At 34.8% G+C, this 19180-nt stretch overlaps 2 protein-coding genes across 3 annotated transcripts; both read left to right on the top strand.

Annotated features, from left to right (window-relative positions):
- The first annotated feature begins 335 nt into the window (after positions 1-335).
- Positions 336-6388, top strand: PTAC4 (plastid transcriptionally active 4). Its single transcript, XM_011086362.3, has 11 exons — positions 336-686; positions 1233-1357; positions 1448-1558; positions 2365-2429; positions 2506-2587; positions 3924-3998; positions 4233-4303; positions 4392-4474; positions 4878-4942; positions 5684-5758; positions 5954-6388. Exons 1-11 carry the CDS (start codon positions 557-559, stop codon positions 6059-6061), a joined length of 990 nt encoding a protein of 329 aa, XP_011084664.1. The 5' UTR covers positions 336-556; the 3' UTR covers positions 6062-6388.
- Positions 6389-8078: 1690 nt separating this feature from the next.
- Positions 8079-18099, top strand: LOC105166865 (aspartic proteinase 36). Of its 2 annotated transcripts, XM_011086361.3 has the most exons (11): positions 8079-8295; positions 8752-8900; positions 10273-10402; positions 10588-10832; positions 12382-12603; positions 14802-14964; positions 15124-15197; positions 15941-16031; positions 16964-17039; positions 17352-17423; positions 17649-18099. In XM_011086361.3, the coding sequence occupies exons 2-11, from the start codon at positions 8845-8847 to the stop codon at positions 17795-17797; spliced, it is 1278 nt and encodes a 425-aa protein (XP_011084663.1). In that variant the 5' UTR covers positions 8079-8295; positions 8752-8844; the 3' UTR covers positions 17798-18099. The 2 variants fall into 2 exon arrangements, with proteins under 2 accessions (XP_011084663.1, XP_011084662.1); XM_011086360.3 differs by lacking the exon at positions 8079-8295 and having other exon boundaries at positions 8310-8900.
- The last annotated feature ends 1081 nt before the right edge of the window (positions 18100-19180 follow it).

Below are 19180 nucleotides of genomic sequence, written 5' to 3' on the forward strand. Positions count from 1 at the left end.
CAAAAACTCTGTAAGGGAAGAAAACATGGAGTGAGATGAAAATAAAATAAAAATTATAATTAAGAATTTATTAAAAATATAAAAATTTATGAGGAAAAAAATATGGAGAATATGAGAGAGAAAAACGAAGTAGACAGAAAAAAAATATAATTGTGAGATTATTAAAAAATTATCAAAATTACTATTAGATAATAGTCTGCACTAATCACTTTGAGTTTTTTCCTTTTGGGTAATTGAGGGGCCCAAAATTTACTGGCCCAACACATAATGGGCCGGATCCAATAACAATAAACATTATATATTTATATATTAAGAAAGGAAACAAAATTAAAATCTGATCCTTCTTCCCCTTTAAACCACAAACAACAAGGCAACAAATAAAATGGGGGAAGGGAAAATCGAAAGACGAAATATACAGAGCAGAAGCCGCTGATGAAACTCTATACGAACTGATTGCGATTCCCCGAACCTCTCGTCTCTTTTCTTACCTACTATAATATACAGCAAACTCTGAATTGTTCTTGTTTTTTTATAGTGGAGAAGGTAACATTAATTGATGATAATGGCTGTGAGAGCGCCAATTGCAGGCATGAGCATGGCTTCTTCTACAGTTACTCCTTCTCCTAATGGAGGTGTCATTGTTGTGAAAGCGCCGCCTCTGAGACGATCGTTTTTTGGTCATGGAGGTAAATTATGGGGCTTGGTGGTGTTTGTGTCGTGTAAACGGTGTCTCTGTTGCAGATAAGTATGCCATAGACGCGGACCCTTCATTTTTCTCCTTGTAGTGTAACGGGGTTGTCTCAAGTATTAGTTTTGGTGATTGGGAGATGGGCAATTCATAGTGCTAGAGTAATGTACAAATGTTTTAGCATAAGGTACTATTAGGTGATATTGTGGCTTTGCATGTGTTCTGGCAGTGTTTCACCCAAAAGAGCTCTAGCTTTTAATTTAGTAAGTTCTTTCGGTTTCTACTCAGTGGTGTTTTCGCGTGGCAGTTCTGTTAAGGACTTGAATTTGTTTGTTTAAGTGGAATGTGATTGTAACTTGATGGTTTTTTCATATAACCACATTTGTGATATGTGCTACGCGAAAGGGTTTGTATTAGGGAAGGAAGATATCTAGTCTTATACACGTTCTAGGCTTGTCCTTGTGCTATTGCTTTTGGTCTTAAATTTGTTTTTTTTTTTACAGTATGTAGACTAAACTCGTGTTTTTTATTCTTATTTTGCCAGTGTGTACCCCAAAATACAGCGGAATGCGACTATCTTATTCTAGTATATCAAGATGTAAAAGTCATCGAGGGGGTGCGCTTGGTACTCAAATGAACCTCTTTGATCGGTTTGCTAGAGTTGTTAAGGTTGTTTGACATTCTAAGGATTCCTTTGAGCACTATTATTTCATTGTACCAACAAATGTTATTGATTGTATTTGTCTCATTTAAGTGTAGTCATATGCAAATGCTCTGATAAGCACCTTTGAGGACCCAGAGAAAATATTGGAACAAACTGTTATTGAGATGAATGATGATTTGATCAAGATGCGTCAAGCTACAGCACAAGTATGTCATGCCATGCTCTCTTCTTTTCCATGTTCCTTGTCCTCCTTTTCGTCAATGATTATTAATTCATTTCTCAACCTTATTTGTTCTCTCTCCATTAGATTTCTTGTTTCTTTTTTTGGGGGGGTTGGGGGGTGATCTGAAATCATAACATGAAGTAATTTGGAATTTTGTCACATGAGATCACAGTCCAGGAAAAAAATTTAGAATATAAGTCTACTGTGGCATGAATGAAAGAGATATATCCAGAACTGAGTGCTAGTTGTAACCTAGTTTATTTCATTTCCAAACTCAACATTACACCTGTTGAACTTCTAAAGACAGTTTAGTTATTGCATATATGACAATCGTAAATATTGCTGAAATAATATACAACTAGACTGAAAAAGGCATACTGTGCAATTTTCAGCAACCAATTAAGTCTGTTCTAAACAATTCAAACACAAGAAGAAATGTAGAGTTTATACTTTGTATTTATTTATTTTTTCCTTCAACAATTTCTTTTTGTCTTAAAGCTATAAGGCACAAATGGTGTTCTATAATATTCACACGTGATTAGCATGACTATGTATTGAATGGGTTTCACTTGAAAGTCACAGATATCTTCCTGGAATTCAGTTGCAGCTAGACAATGAGGTTAATAATGTATGAGGGTCAAAATTCTGGGAAGAAAGGAAGTGGAGGGTCAAGATGGCCCGAGCCAGTTGTTTAGCTATATATTTCCTTCTTTGCAATGAGAAAAAAATAAATCTAGAAGTTTACGACTGGGGAAATGCAAATTATTACTCCATTTATCTCTTCTGTAGGTTTTGGCTTCTCAGAAGCAGTTGGAAAACAAATATAAAGCCGCACAACAAGCTTCTGAAGATTGGTAAGTGCCATTGCATCTATGTTTTACTCATTTTTATTTCCTTGCAGCTCTGCATATAGCTTCAGTTTCATCACAGGTACCGCAGAGCGCAACTTGCTCTAGGGAAGGGTGATGAGGAACTTGCTCGTGAAGCTCTTAAACGTAGAAAATCTTATGCTGTAAGGACCTTTGATAATGAATGTTATGTGACTTTTTCTATGGGTGTTATTACTGATAGAAAATCAGGAAACTTTATCTAAGCAGTTTGGTAATGCAATGCTTGGGATTTGCTACTGATTTGCATGTAACTGTGGATTTTATCTTATTACTGAAGTTACATTAGTTAATTCCTAGAGCTGTTTTTCTTTTCTTGATTAATTAATTTATTTACTAAACATATATTCAATTATTTATCAAACAATATTAAAATAGCATGTTATTTTATTCAGTGATGCCAAGATACTATACTATGTCATATCTAATCTAGCCTTCTGTGTATCATTCATTAAATTCATATACAGCTTGCTGCCTTCTCTAGTTGTAAAACTTGTGATTTTGTGAAGATTGAAGCTATGATTTAGTTGAGCTTTGTAGAGAATAATCGATTGAGCTGACATGGAATGATTTGTTGAAAATGCTTTATTTTGTTTGCATGGTTTAATTCATGGAAGCTCTGTGAAACACGCTCCATCACATTGCATGAGTACTTCATCAATTTGTTTATTGGTGTCTTCTATTTCTTTGGTGGTTCAAATGAGTAGCTGGTAAATATGTGTTTTATATCCCCAGTGAGGAATTTATACAGGAAAAGAGCATGTTGATTTCAGCATATATTATTGACAAGCTGATGGAAGTAGTACTTTTTTTTAAGGGTTTAACAAGGTATCTTTATGTTTGGTGCTGCTGTAATATTGGGTAGTCATAATTATGTCTTTCTCCACTTGTTGGCCTCCTTTGGATTATCAAATGCATAGGGGCCAAATCCCATGCTTGGACACAGGTGGTAGAAAGAGGAAAAAGAAAAAAACCCTCAAAGTTTGGTAAAAGTAGATGGAAATCTTGATGATTGATCATTATTTCTTCTTAAATTAAGGCTGATACTACGAGTGAAAGTTAGCTATTGCTCACGCTCCTTGGGGAAGGATATAATTTCCGGATTGAAAGTTGAATGTTGAAGATGGAAAATTGCAATTAGCCTTTGTGTGATAGTAAAAGTTGCCTTGTCAGCTGGTGTACCTTCAGATCCTATACCTGTACAATTGATGCTTACTGTGCTGATTTAATTTAATCTTGTGCTTGAGGAATCTTAATTGGATCATGGAATCATTGCCTCAATCGATTATAGGCTTTGAACAATGGCAATTTGATAATAGATGGATTATATGGGTGTGTATATTACTGACACTTTAGCTGATATTATTAGCCAGCTGTACTGAACTAATAATTCTGTTTATAGTTGCTTCATATAACCACAATTGTTTCTTATTTGGTTCACGTCATTACAAAACTTTACAGGATAATGCAAATGCTTTGAAGGCTCAGCTTGATCAGCAGAGAAGTGTAGTTGACAACCTTGTGTCTAATACAAGGGTGGGTTGCTCTACTAATGTGCTCAATTATGTTTTTGCATTCAGCTCATATATCATAATCAGGCACATCATGCAAATCAATTTAGATCTTACAGCGATCTTGTTCCTCTTATCTAATTCTTCTCATGTAGCATTGCCATTTTATTTTATAATTTGATAACAGATCCACATTAGAAATTCGTTTTCTAGCTATAAATAAAATTTGATCATATTCTTTTTCTATCTTGTTTGACAGCTCTTGGAAAGTAAAATACAGGAAGCAAAGTCTAAAAAGGATACTCTAAAAGCTCGAGCTCAGTCTGCCAAGTTTGTTCTTGCCCTTCTTTACGACCTTTTAGTCAATGCCCCTTGGTGATTTACTTGGCTTGGCTGTAACTGGCTCTCTTTTCTTTAGGACTGCAACAAAAGTGAGTGAGATGTTGGGGAATGTGAATACTAGCAGTGCTCTGTCAGCTTTTGAGAAGATGGAAGAAAAAGGTAAGCTGATCTTCGTGTTTTTGTTGCAAAAACGAGCTTGTTGCAGAAGTAGCTTGTACCTCTCTATTGTGTTTGTTGCATGGTAGTCCTGTTCCGTAGGTTGATTCTTCAGAATAGTACCATACCCCTCATTAAAATAATGATTGTTCAGGCTTTGTACCAAAATGCAATAATGTCACCTTAACCACCTCCCTTTTGTAGTTAAGGTATATTATTTGGAGAAAACATGCACACACTCGTGTGAGATGATAATGTTGTCACCCACTTTATCTATGTGGATATTCCCTCTGCAAGATCAATATGGGAAAGCAAGTAGTTTTTTTGGGTAATATGATAATGTTGATCAGTCTACGTAGTGTGATACAAATTCTCTGAAAAACTTATCATTTTTTTTTCTTGACAGTTTTGGCGATGGAATCTCAGGCAGAGGCACTCAATCAACTAACCAGTGATGAACTTGAAGGAAAGGTAAACGTCTCTACTTGTTAAGATTCAAACTAAACTTCTGTCGCAGGGCATATATTTTTCTGGATAATTCTATGGTTAGCATGTCAATTATACTAAAGTGTTGTTGGGCTTTTAGCAGAGTAGAAACGTGTTAGCTTGGTTGGATGCTATAAATCCAATATTCATTAGACAGTTCTCCTTATAATGTACCTGTTTGACTTAATGCCAAGCCTCCAATAGTTTCCTTTTGCAATCATTTGTTATATTTTTGTGCGTTTCATATTGAACCATCAGCTGGGGTCTTTTGTTCTTTAACTGCCATTGCTATTTGCTACAGGCCCTGGTCTTGAGTTAAAGCAGTTGGCAAGAGATTTAAGTTCTTATCTGTATCATGTTCTCTCTAAACAGACTGGAGATATGTAGCCTAGAACCCATTAAATCCATCTGAAAGTGCAAGCCTATAATTGTACTTGTCCTGAGCACAGTAGAATAGTTTCTCTGGTAATTTTTCGCTTCTGCGATGTCAAATCATCTGAAAATACTTCATTGGTTCACTGGGTGGTTGACAGCAGAAAAGAAATGTAACTACTAAACTGTATTGGTGATTAAAACTTACACATCAGTAAGTCTGTGTATCATCTCTGGGTGCCAATGAACTTGGGGTAGTATACAGCCTATAAGAGATGGGTGCTTAGCAAGATTTTCCAAACCACTGCTGTACCTACATCAGATAAAGTTGTGATTACATTTTTTATTTTGCAGTTTGCTTTACTAGAGACTTCTTCAGTTGATGATGACCTTGCCAGCTTGAAGAAAGAACTATCTGGAAGCACCAAGGTATTCCATTCTACGTTATTTTCTCTAAGGACTTGTCCTCTTAAAAATTGTATTCTGCCCACATGCTCTGTTTTTCTAGCTGCAGTTCTTGATCGCCAGAAAATCTTCATCAGCATTTCTTGAGTTTGGTATATGATAATTGGCTCACAATAAAATTTATTAACTATTGATAAGCACCTCCTTTTTCCTGAGCAGAAGGGAGAGCTTCCGCCGGGGAGACCAGTTTCATCTGCATTGAAGTTTCAAGATCCTGAAATCGAGAAGGAGCTGAACGAATTGAGGCAAAAGGCTAAGGAGTACTAGCAGCAAGAGTTGACACTTGGGTGTAATTAGCATGCTATATTGAGGAATTCCGAACACCCAAAAGGCTTCTGCATTTCGGGTCAAACTTGGATTCTGAAAGTGGAAACAAGAAGAAGAATTCATTCAGGTCAATTAATGAATGATTATATGTTTATGCACGGTGGCTTTAATTGCCGGTTAGGAAGTTTTGTATATTATCTCAGTTATTTATGCACTCTTCGAAAGATTTGCCTCGTTAAGTTTATCATAACATGTGTATTCTGGAGCCTACTCAAACTTTCACATTTCATTAAAAAGTACAGATTATAGTGTGTGCTCTCTGATCAATTCATCTGAGTAGGCTCCAGGTTTTGCTGGAGATGGTAATCTCTCTGGGCAGAATGGGAACTGCCATGGCCGGTAATTGGATTGTTTTATCACAAAAAGAGGGTGCAGACAGTAAACAAAACAAAATAAGGACAGGGCCGGCGTTATTTGATTAGCGTGATCTGTCCAGAGTGTAGACGCTGGCTGGCTTGCCGTCTTCCACGAGATGTGACCTTGTTTCTTCACTTACTCTCATTCATAGCAATCATATACTTTACTAATAAATTCAGATATTGATTCTTCTCAAAGCAACAGATGCCTCCAAAAGCTTTTCCACAAACCCAGTAAATTTCCTCACATTCTATAACTGGAACCACGAAACTACATTTGGTTTCATGTTTTCGTATTTTTACATCAAATTGATTTCGTGTTTTTGCATCTTATATGTGTGTTTTTTTATTGTTCAATTTTCTATATATAATATATATTTATATATATATAATATAAAAAAGACATGATTTGACAATAGACAGTTATTTTTGTTTCTCAAATTTCAATATCAAACATACACCATTTATTTTAAAATATTTCAAATTACCTTAAAACACAAATCCAAACATACCATCTATCTTCAATATATACTTATTTATCTCTATTTTTCTCTTTTTATTTTCAAAGTACAAAATAAAATACTCAAAACATAAATCCAAATTTTATGCAAACATCAAGAAACAGGAAACTCTTTTCAATCGTGAAGATTACTTAATAAAAATATCTTTTTCTTGCAATCATGCAAGTTTAATATTTGTGTATATGAATCATTAATATAATTATATTACTTAGTGGGGGTATTATTAAATTAAATATATACTTTTTAATATTTTAAAAAAAATAAATATGGAATATATTAATTCAAATAAAATTTATTATTTTTTGTGGATAAATAATTATTATTGACAAACAATAAGTGAAATAATAAGCAAAAAAATAATATACTTTTAACACATATGGACAAAACCAATTAAGTTTATTTTATGAGTGATTTTTCTCCGACCAATATCAAATTTAACTTTTTATCTTATTTTTATTTTTTTTTTACAAACAATACTCACTTTTGATTCTAATATACTCCAAAAATTATTTATTTAAAAATAAAATTTTTTGCAAACACTCCCTAAGAATAAAGAGAGAAAAAGTAAAAAAGGATAACTAAAAATGAATATTAAAAAATTATCAAAACAATTAGATTAATTGTACAAGAATATATATAAATAAAAAAAGGATATAAATAAAAAATTAACTTATCAATTAATGTAAAATTTAAAAATTTGAATAAATAGCTATCTTATATGTTGGATAACAGTTTTGTAATCATAAAAAATTAGTACGATAGTGTCAAAAGCTCTACTTCGTATCTATATAATCCTTTTTTTATATAATAGTATAGATAACATTTATAATTAACGTGGCATAACACCTAATATTAACATTCAAAGAAAATACACATCTCATGATAGTTTGTGATATTACTATATAATTTTTTTTTATTTGTGTTGATAATATTTTTATTTTTTTTAAATTAAAATGTATGAATTTATATATTGTATTATTATTTATAATATATTTTAAAATTTAGAAAAGTATATATTATATGGTCCATTGACGACGTGAAAATAGAATATATGGATTGATAGCTTATCACTGACAGAAACAGCAGAAGAGAATGTTTGTCAGACAGTCAATGAGTGAGAGTCTCTCCCCTCAAATTTACACACATATAATACATACATATATATATGTATGTATACATATGGAGAGAGAGAGAGAGGGTACATGACTGACGCAGAGCTCCTCATTTTCAGAGACAACACCCGCAAGAAGTTAGAGAGAGAAACAGGGGCAACGGAACGAGGGACAGAGAGAGGAAGGTGAAATGTAGAACAATTTTTTGTTTCTCTTCCCTAGATTTGAGGTTGAGTCCGAAGAAGTCTAGCATTTCAATCCTAGAAAATTTACTAAATTTAAACCGACCCCTTTTGTCCATGTGTTTGTTTCCCGTCAATTCCTCTTTCTCCCTCACGTTTTCAAGCTCACTTCTCCCCCATCCTCATGCACCCTCCCTCTTGCCACCACCCCCTCCAAAAAAATCACATTTTTTTGTGAACCCACAAAATAAATTAGACAACTTCACATTTATATTCATCACGCCAGATTGTGTCTCCTTCCCAGATTTCTATCCGTTCACATAACTTGGGTTTCTCTGCCTTTGATTACACTTTTCCCCATATTTACAGTTATTGGTGGTGGCGATGGATACTGGGAGGAGGCATTTGCCTTTGTTTCTGAATTTATTGTTGGTGGTTGAGCTCATGTTTGTGGTGCAGGGCAATGTGGTGTTTGAAGTTCGCCACAAGTACGGCGGTGCAAAGGCGCAGTTGAGACAGCTGAGGGACCACGACTCGCTGCGCCATGGCCGTATGCTCGGCACCGTTGATTTTATGTTGGGCGGTGACAGTTCGCCCACCAGTACTGCGTATGTTTAATATACACGAATTCATTTTTGATTTGTTTATGTATTTAATGGTGCATGTGATCCTTAGTTTGATTTGCATTTGCGAAATGTTCTTATGGACTTATTATGAGTTTTCTTTTTGTTTGGTCCATGTATGATTTGGCTGGTCTTGGATTCTGTTGGAATCTTTTTACAAGACCCTTCCTCCTTGTCAAAGGGAAAAAGAATTTTCCATGGTTTTTGGCAGAAACGAATATTAATGTTCAAAATGTCCTTTTCATGACTGTAATTTATGAATTAACACAACTATACTTATGCTCTGGTGAAGCATGTTTGATTTTGGTCCTTCTAAATCTGCAAATGAGAGATCCATGATGAAAGGGTAGATAGGTTTAGCAGATGTGAGGTTGATCATACTCATGCATGGTTTAGTTTTGAGGAAAAGGTGAAGTGAAAAAGTAAACTTATACCTCTCATTCACTAGCTTTTACAAAAGAATATGGTAAGTGTTAGTTATGGTTGCGTGAACCTCATCAGGTTTCCAGCTTTCAACAATATTGTCAAGATAGCAGAATAGCACTTGAGATAGGAAATAAAGAAAGATGCGTCAGATTTGCCAGCTCCAGAATTGAGAGAGACACGAGCATTGTTTCTTGGATCCTTATTTCTCATACCCTTAAAAAAGATGCATGAGATGTCCCATTTATAATGCTGTGCCTGTAAATTCCTTCATTCTACATCCTAGATGCTTCTACTTTCGAGTATTATAAGGCCTGTTTTGGCTGTGTTGCCAATTAATCATTAGAGTTTGTGGAGTGTTTCTAAATTTGACACTGAATATGCATGTTGAACAAGTAAACAAGAAGAAGAGATTCTGTGTGAAAACAAAATGTTCTTTTTTCCTTTGAGTGATTACAGACAAAACAATATCAGAATCAAAGATTGTTCAAACAACGACCAAATATCTTATGTCGGTCAACTAGTATCCAGCACTTCTTCTAAAAATTGCACCATTCGCAGTAAAAGTGAGGATCCCTAGATCCTGAGTTTTTCCATAAGAACTGAGCACCTGTTTCATAACTGACCTTAAATAAAACTATATAGTGAATCATTATACCTCATGTCATATTCAAATTCATATCTTTGTTAACTGAACCTGATAGGAAGTTGATAACTGGTGGGATAATGATACATAAAAACTGAGGAAGGGATGATAAAAACTTGTCACCTGAACTGCATTCACTTTTGATCATGGAAAAGATTTTCTTTTTCCTGCACTTGTTTGTCATGTCTTGGTTAAAACTTCATGATGTTGCGAATGGTTGTCTTGATTGCTGTGTCAGATAGCTCCTAGTTTATGAATCAATTTATTATCTTGATTGTATTCTTGCAGGCTCTATTACACAAAAATTACAATTGGAAATCCTCCTGTTGACTATCATGTCCAGGTTGATACAGGAAGTGATATTGTATGGGTGAATTGCAAAGACTGTGAGAATTGTCCCACCAAAACTGGTCTCCGTGTATGTCTCCTTTTCTATTATTTGTTTTGTTTTGGACCTGTTTATATCAAGGATTAGAATTCCAGCAGTTCAATACAAATCTTTAGATTGTCTAGTTACTGCTTTTACCCTTGGATAACCCTCTTAGTGAAGCCCATTTCATCTTGGAGCCGGATGACTGCTTATTGTTTCTCTTAATCCACCAGATAACCTTGAGGCAGTATGATTTGAAGGCCTCCTCCACTGGAACAGTTATCACTTGTGACCAACAGTTTTGTACTGCTGTATCTGAAACAAATCAAAATTGCAAGGCTGGAATGAACTGCGCATATACAGTCACTTATGGAGATGGGACCAAAACCGAAGGATACTATGTCCGAGATGACTTCAAACTTGATCAAGTAACTGGAAACCATCAAACCTCAGCGATGAATGGATCCATAGCATTTGGGTGAGTTATCATTTCTGTTCTTAGTTTATATTGTAGTTCTTGCAGTATTTTGGTTCCATTACTTACGTCTTCTTACATTTTCTTGAGATGTTCATATATACATTGGCGATTAGCATGATTTTTTTTGAGATGCATCGATCATTCACACTACAACTGATAAATAGTGCTTTAGCTTGTCACCAGTGCTGGAGATGTAAATATTATACTTGAACTTTGAGATACTAAATCACGAACTGTATTTAGCACTTGGATGCTTTAGTATATATTCTGTTGCATGTTGTTTTCAAGCTCTATTAGTGGCTAGATCTAGTTTCCTAGCTAAGAAGATAACTCTAGTTAGCTGTATTGATGCATACTTTTTCGTACACATTACATTTTGGTCTAGACTCAAAATTAGGACTGGTCCCGAACCTGTTCTTTGGACAGGATATATTTGAGAGAACAACAGTTTAACTAAACCTGATAAGTGCTATACCCATACAAATTCACAATCAAATATAACAAATATAAACATATTGAAGATAATGTGGGTTTGTCAGGATATTATAAGTTTGAACAAGAACATGAATTGGTTTTGTGTGACTTAAATTCTCGTATAAATTCTTTTTACGCAAAAATGTAATAATGGTGTTGGAGCCTTTGTTTTACAGTCCATCTCTATTGTTTTCTTTTTATGGGGCCAATTTGATATGATTCTAGTGTTGGAGTCGTAGACAGGGAAATTGGTGTATCAGATGGTGCGGAAATATGTGTTTATCAATTTTCTGGAATTGAAGATGAAACCATAGAAATAGTAAGTGGGGAACCATGAGAAACGCCATATATCTCGAGTAGTGATGAAGATAATATGTTTCAAATGGAATGAGTAATGTATTGTAGCTAGGTATTATTGAAACATTAAAAGTTTCTTCCCTGTTGTGTTCAAATTTTTCTGACCATCTTTTCTAACATGTCCATCAGTATGAAATAATATCAAATGAAGCTCAATATTTCCTTTTCACATAGTTGCAACTATGGCACATATATACATTCTAAAATACTGTATGTAGACATGAAATGTGAACATATTTATACTCTTCCTATGAGGCATAAACTAGATGATGCACCAAAATATGCAGTATTTGTGATATGATGAAGTAATTCATATCTGCCCCAGTAGGTTCCAATGCCTAACATGATTATATGAACTGTGAAATAATTCCAATTTGTAGGGTTAATACATTGGATTTGCAATCATATCATGTTTCATCAGCTCTCTTTTGTCTGCTTGCAAGCTTGTAAAACATACTTCGCATTATGTGCTGCATGATATAGCATTTATGATGTTGACAAAGGTGGGTTTCTATAGCTTCTTTTTGGGACAAAATATATGTAATGATTCAGCGACTAAGATTTTTGAGTTGCTTTTCTGCATTCACTTTCTTATTCGTGTGCTGTGCTTTTTTGGCAAAACACTTGTTTAGCCTGGTATGTTCTGCTATGTCTTCAGTTCCAAGTACAACACATCATAAAAAACCTTTCTGTATTTTATGTTTCCTTTCTATTTCAGGTGCTCAACTAAACAAGCTGGAGACACTTCATCTTCTCAAGCCATTGATGGGCTAATTGGTTTTGGACAAGACAATACGTCCATCATTTCACAGCTTGCTTCGCTTGGAAAGGTGAAAAGGGTCTTTTCACATTGCTTGGATTCAAAGAAGGGAGGTGGCATATTTGCTATAGGGGAAGTTGTGGAGCCAAAAGTAAATAAAACACGGCTGGTCCCGAGACAGTAAGTGAAGTTTTCTTTTTCTGGGACAACACGGATAGTTATTTGCAGTAAATTAATTCTAGCTATTATTTGTCCTTGATTTCAACCCCAAATTGGTTTTGAACCATTGAATGGAAATTCTGTATAACAATGCTAACATTAGATTTATGTTTGATGAGAAAGAGCCATGTTACCTGAGTGCAATCATCAGTTAAGCATAAAAACCACCGAGGCCCAGAAATATTAGGTACAGTAGAAAGACCCTATATGTGACTGTGAATTAAATGAAAAGGACGAGAACTTCTCCTATTGCTAATAGAAAAGGATACAAGAGTATATTTTACCAATTCACAAACTTCATAGTGACGCTTAGAAGTATCTAATCCTTGAAACAAGCAGGAAACATGAATTTTAGAACCCTATAAGATGGATGATGACAGTGATGCAACCAAATAGTATCCTTATTTGAGGAACTAAGAAAAGACGAAGATAGAGATGCATTGCTCCTGCCCTTGTAAGATTCAAGGTAATAAAGGCAAATGCTCCTCCCCAAGCCCCGATCCTGAAAAACACAATAAGAAGGGAAGAAAGTAACATAATATTTAAGATAGTGGATAAGCTTTTGACTGAAAACAAGGCTTGCTGATATTTTTGGTACATGGAACACATTTTTAAGGGTAAGAGTGGGTGTGATATGTATATTTCCAAATCCTGCAACAGCTCCTAAAGAGGGATTAGCCACTTCAATTTTTCTGTTACTTGGGCATAGTGCATAGGTATTAGGTAAGGAAGAATTGAGCTATGGAAGTCATATGATCTGGCACTTGAATCTACTATCCAAGAATCAACATAAAACTTTTCAGAGGCATTCATGCTCTAGAGTTTTCCACAGTTTTGGATTGTTCTGCCATATGCTGCTGCCCCCTTTGGTTTCCACACTCTCTACTTGGTGGTTTACAATGCAGCTTCCAGTATGTTTCTTTTGTGTGCCTTGGTTTCTTGCAGTAAGAGCACCAGAGACAATCTCTGTTCTCCTTCTTCTGTTTTTATCTTCAGCTGTTTGGGCAGATTACTTTTGTCTTTTTCTTGATGACTTGTTTTAGCTTCTGGGGCTGACCTGTCCATAGTTTGTGATTCAAGCATGACACGCCTTTGGCTTTCTCCAGCTCAAATTAATGAAATAGTCTCTTCTAGAGATTGCATGTCTTTGTTGTCAAGGATATGAATCCTAACCTGATCGAATTCAGGATTCTGTCCAGCTAAGAAATCATCCACATGATCATTTTTTATGAAGTTCTTCAAGATGCCTGCATCTTCATCTTGAAAACTCGGTAATGACCAAGTTCTTGCCATAGATTTTGCAGCAGGTTTGCAAACTTTATGACAGATTCTCTCCTTGTTCAGTTGCTGCAGTTTTTACCTTGGTCTCATACACTTGGGCAGCATCATCGGCCTTTGGATAAGTGCGAAGCATAACGTACCAAATCTCTTTCCTATAGACAAAAATATGTACATGTTGCTGATCATGGGTTCCATGGAATCCCATGGCCAAGACATTATCATCTTCGTTGAGTCCTCTTCATCCCAAGAATGTGGCTAACTCTCCCTTGCCCTTACCATTTGAGATAGTTTTTCCGATTAAGCCTATAAGAGGCTCAAATTCTGCAACTCTCCAATTCTCTGAAAAGAATTGGATTTTTCTGTTGACTTAGTGTTGCTAGTGACAGTGGTTTCCGAAGGTGACATGGTGAAGAGAAAAGTTGCAGCAATTAAGGCTTCCCTCAGGAAATTAAGTATTAATGACTATAATGAAGGTTGCTTGATGTAGAAGAGAGAGCCCCAGGAAAAACCTAGGGCTCTAGGGCTATGATATCATGTGAGAAAATAAGAAGCTTTTGAAAGAAGGAATGATTCTTATTTCTTATGTGTAATGCTGTACATGAGGGCACTATATATATACAAGTGTAGGTTAGTCTCTAGAGTCAAGCTAAGTTAGTCAAAAGAATCAATACATGAGTCAACATATACACCCCTACAACATTTACAAGAAGAAATCTTTGAAAAAGAGGAAACTTAATCACTCCTAAATTTGGAAACTACGTGATCAATTTCCCTTGATTTCTGTCCTAACATATTTACAGCTTCACAGCAATTTGTATGTATACTTTTCATTGCTTATCCCAGACATTTGTTTGATTGAACTTCTATTATTATCTTAGGCTACATTATAATGCTGTTATGGAAGCTATTGATGTGGGTGGTAAACAGCTAGACTTTCCCAAAGGTATATTTGGTCTACCAACCAGTTTAAATGCTGTAATTGACAGTGGTACAACCTTGGCCTATCTTCCATCTGATCTTTATAAACAGCTGATGGATATGGTATGTCTAAGAACTCAAAACTTCCCCGTTTTATTAACATCATCCTTAAGATGAATATGCAATGGTATCACTGTTTTGGTTGTTTCGTTTAGGTGTATATTTTTGTATGCTCCCCCCCCTCCCTCCAGTTATCTGTTATTCACCTCTCTATATCTGTAGATCATGGCACAGCACCAGGAAATAAAACTTCATACGGTTGAGGAACTGTTCAAATGCTTTTGGTACAGTGGGAAGTAAGTTTTGCTACTAAACAAGAAAACTCTCTATCTGTATATAGCTAAGCACTCATTTGACAAAATCCTTGCTGTTGTATATTTTATAATCTGATTATTAGTGTGATGGCGCTTCTGATTGTTAATGTTCAGATGAGAAGAATTGAGTGCTTGATCATAATTTTTCTATATTGGATTTATATTTTAAATGTTTTCTCTCTCCCTGTCGGCTCCTATTACGGTGATCTTTTATTTGTTTATATAAATCCATTTGTGCTTCATTGGAGGTATACTCATAACATGACTTAAGAACTTGGTATTTGAAGTGGGTCCTGCACAGATACAAAGTTATGTCATTAAGCTGATGATTTTAGCATCATGCATTCATCATTACATCATCCAAATTTACATTTCTAATCCAGTAATGAACAAAACCGTTTGGACATCTAAGAGGTTTTTATCCTTCTGTTGTCCTGAGGCTAAAATTTCATGATGCTGGTCTATGGTGATTGTAACTTGGTGTATATGGCTGGAGAATTATTTTAGAAACGTTCAAAATGCTTGTAGGATAGGTACCTTCATTGTTTTTCATTTTTATGGGCGAAAGCTGAGAGACCATTGCTTTATTAAATGCGAATTACAGGGCTTTGCTTTTTGATGGTTGTTCTTGCTTTTGCTGTATTTTTAGCATTTCTGCCTCCTGGCAATGAACTACATCTTTTATGAAAAATCAAAATAATTGTTGGTTTTGCTTATACTTGCAGTATTGATGATGGATTTCCAGTTATAAAATTTCATTTCGAGGATTCACTCTTCTTGACAGTTTATCCCCATAATTATCTGTTTGAAGTTAAAGTAAGTAAACTTGATTATTTTGGTTGGATATTTCGCTGTTGACTCTGTTGCAGTTGGTTCACACATAAAGTCAAAAACATAAAGCACTCTGTAGTGCAGTTTTCCTTTTCTTCTCTTGATAATTATTTTCCATTGTTCACTCTCATTTAAGTGTCTGCCATCATTTTGTTAATCTCCTAATAATATTGGATGCTTCTGGATTCATACAACTGGAAAGTGCCTTGATTGAACTTCTTGTGGATTTTCATGATAAATGTAACTTTCATGAAAAGTGCTTTGGTTTCCATATGTTTGCTAGCTTCTATTTATATAAACAAATCTATTGAAAAATGAAGATGGAGAAAGGGAAACTGTTGAAGCTGGGGAACTTTTCAGTGGGGAACGGGGGAGGACCTAAATTGTGAGCAAATGAACTACAAATGCAGTTGTTTTACTGTTATACTGTTAAATTGACTTGAAATGAAACTCAATAGTTAGACAGATAATAAACTCTTAGAATAGACTGTTAAGTTGCAGAAAGTAAATTTTCCTTTGTTCTAATTCAGATATAGAAATCAAGACTGTTGGTCGGTGAGGCAGACTGCTGCCTCACCAGCTTCCTCTGCATCTTAGACTGAACCAAAAGTTAAGCACCATGCAGTAGAAAACAAAAAATTATAAGGCCTTGTCTTCTATGGCTCATGTTCTTTTGTAGTAAAGCTGTTGGAAGTGTCTTGATGTAATCTATCATGCTATCATAATATTAGATTTTTCTTCTCAGTTCTGAAATGCTAATTAATGCTTTAGAATCCCTGTAGAGTTATTCTGTGTGCATGTTAATGGTTGTTCTTGTTTTCATAATGTTTCGTGCTTTGTTTCTCCAGTTGCATTTGGATTTTTTCGTCATCGAAAATACACAGTTTACACTCAGGTTAAATACCTCTAATTCGCAGGATGAAGAATATTGCATAGGATGGCAGAGCAGTGTAATGAAGTCAAGGGATGGAACGGAAATGACACTGTTAGGAGGTATACTTCAGGGTTATTTTGTTGGTACACATTATGTGGATTCATGAAGGGTTGTAGCCAGACGACTCTTTTATTTTCTTTCTCCTTTCAATTTCATCAAAATTCTGTTCTTGGGACTTAACCTCTAACCTGTGCTCACATTCTAACACGCTCTACTCAGAACTTAAATTTCATGAATTGGTCGTTCGTTCCATTGGCTACCCTTATGGATCGTTTTCATCTTCCTCATATTAGCATTCATCAAATGACTTCAAACTATAACAAGCTATTTGATAACTTGAAGTTGATGTAATCATCTCATATTTCTTGCAGATATTGTATTGTCGGACAAGCTCTTCGTGTACGACATTGAAAATCAGACAATCGGATGGACACAATACGACTGTGAGTACAATACTAGAATGCTCCTATAGTTGCAGTTTTGGTTTCACTAACTATTTCTTATCTTCTTGAATTTAGGTCGCATTGTCATTCTTGTCTCATTCGTTTCCATTTCCTCATTTATATTTTCACCATACTTTGTATCAACTATCTAAAGCAAGCACCACAACCAACAACGATTATTATCATAACTCGCGTGTATCAATAAATCTTTTGCTGTCGTCTCAGGTGGATCAAGCATTAAAATAAAAGATGAGAAGACCGGCAGCGTCTATGACGTGGCAGCCCATAACATAAGTTCCAATGGCAATTGGTTGAGGGATAACAGCGTATCGTTCCTTTTGTTTATAGCCGTTGTTCTCCACCTGATTGCATGAGCTTCTTTCATGAGGAGACGAGGTTCACGAACTGCTGCTGCTCTCTTCTTTTGCATCATAGTACACTTTCGGACGAAGAAGGGCTGCCATTCCCAGTCCTGAAGACAGTGAAGAAACATTTTTGGGAAATTTTCCCACCTTTTCCGGGCTCTGACATCTTCTGACCACACACACACACACAGTGAAAGAAAGTTAGAAAAGTTGGTCTCTTTCTTTCAGACTTGTTTTATGCTTCTCATCCAAATACTATTGTTGTTAATGTTGTATCTTTTTATTTCATTTTTTGATATTATTCTGCGTTTATTCAGCTGTTGTTATAGCTTTTCTTGAATTAGGTTTTTGTACCATTTTCAGATTTATGTTTTATAAGCTGTTAGTGAGTTTCAAGATTGAAGATTTGGACATTTCGTGCCGCCTTTATAATGAATTCAATCGAAATAATAATAATCAGGGTAACATCAATTTACATTTTATATGAATATAAATTTAGGTGGAAAGCATCAAATTCAGCTTCCCCCAATCTGTCTGCCTAACACAAAACTAGAAGAAGTCAAATTATTAATGATTACTTTCTTTGTGCTGTGGTGAAGACACTGGTTTCAATAAAATGACAGTTTCAAGAAATTTGGACAGCATGGCTGGTCAATTCAACCCCCCTCCACCCCCCAATCCAGGAAAAAAGAAAAAAAGAAATAGTAGAAAATATTGATTTTGTAGGATGAGAGGTATGAATGGAGATAGAGTCAACCAATGTTCATTCTACATTGATAGGCTATTAATCATAAATGTGAACAAATAAATAACATCATAAATAAAGCATAATGTTCCAGAACAAAAAAGAAAAAACTAATACTTGTCAATTAGTACAAAGTACACATAGGAATGACATGGCCCATATTGCCTTAACATGTCATCACATGCAAGAATCTGAAAATTATTGAATTTTCCTAAGTAATTATTTGGTTTTAATTATTAGTATCCTACACACATGTTCTGTAATAAATATCTCACCAACATTGTCTAGTGATGTTCCAAGTTCTATTTGTGTTTATCACTTGCTCAACTTTCATTCATTTTTTTTATTTTTGTTTTTAAAACTTTTGTCGTATCAGTCTTATTATATACACTCGAGTATTACGTACCATGATAATTAATAGATGTAAATTATAATGAGCTCTTTTAAAATTTTATATAATTATTAATACCCCTTCAACATTGTTTGAGAAATATAATATTTTAAATTTTTACTGAAAATTTATTTTTAAAAAATTCAATATATATAAAAATACTGGCAAAAATTAAGTAAATTTTTTACCAGTTGTGTAGAAAATATAAGAATTGTAAATCTATCGATTTATGCAGATTCTAAACTCAGTATAGAAA

This window comes from Sesamum indicum, linkage group LG7 (genome assembly GCF_026168435.1).
Source record: "Sesamum indicum cultivar Baizhima isolate 11 linkage group LG7, ASM2616843v1, whole genome shotgun sequence".
Lineage (NCBI taxonomy): Eukaryota > Viridiplantae > Streptophyta > Magnoliopsida > Lamiales > Pedaliaceae > Sesamum > Sesamum indicum.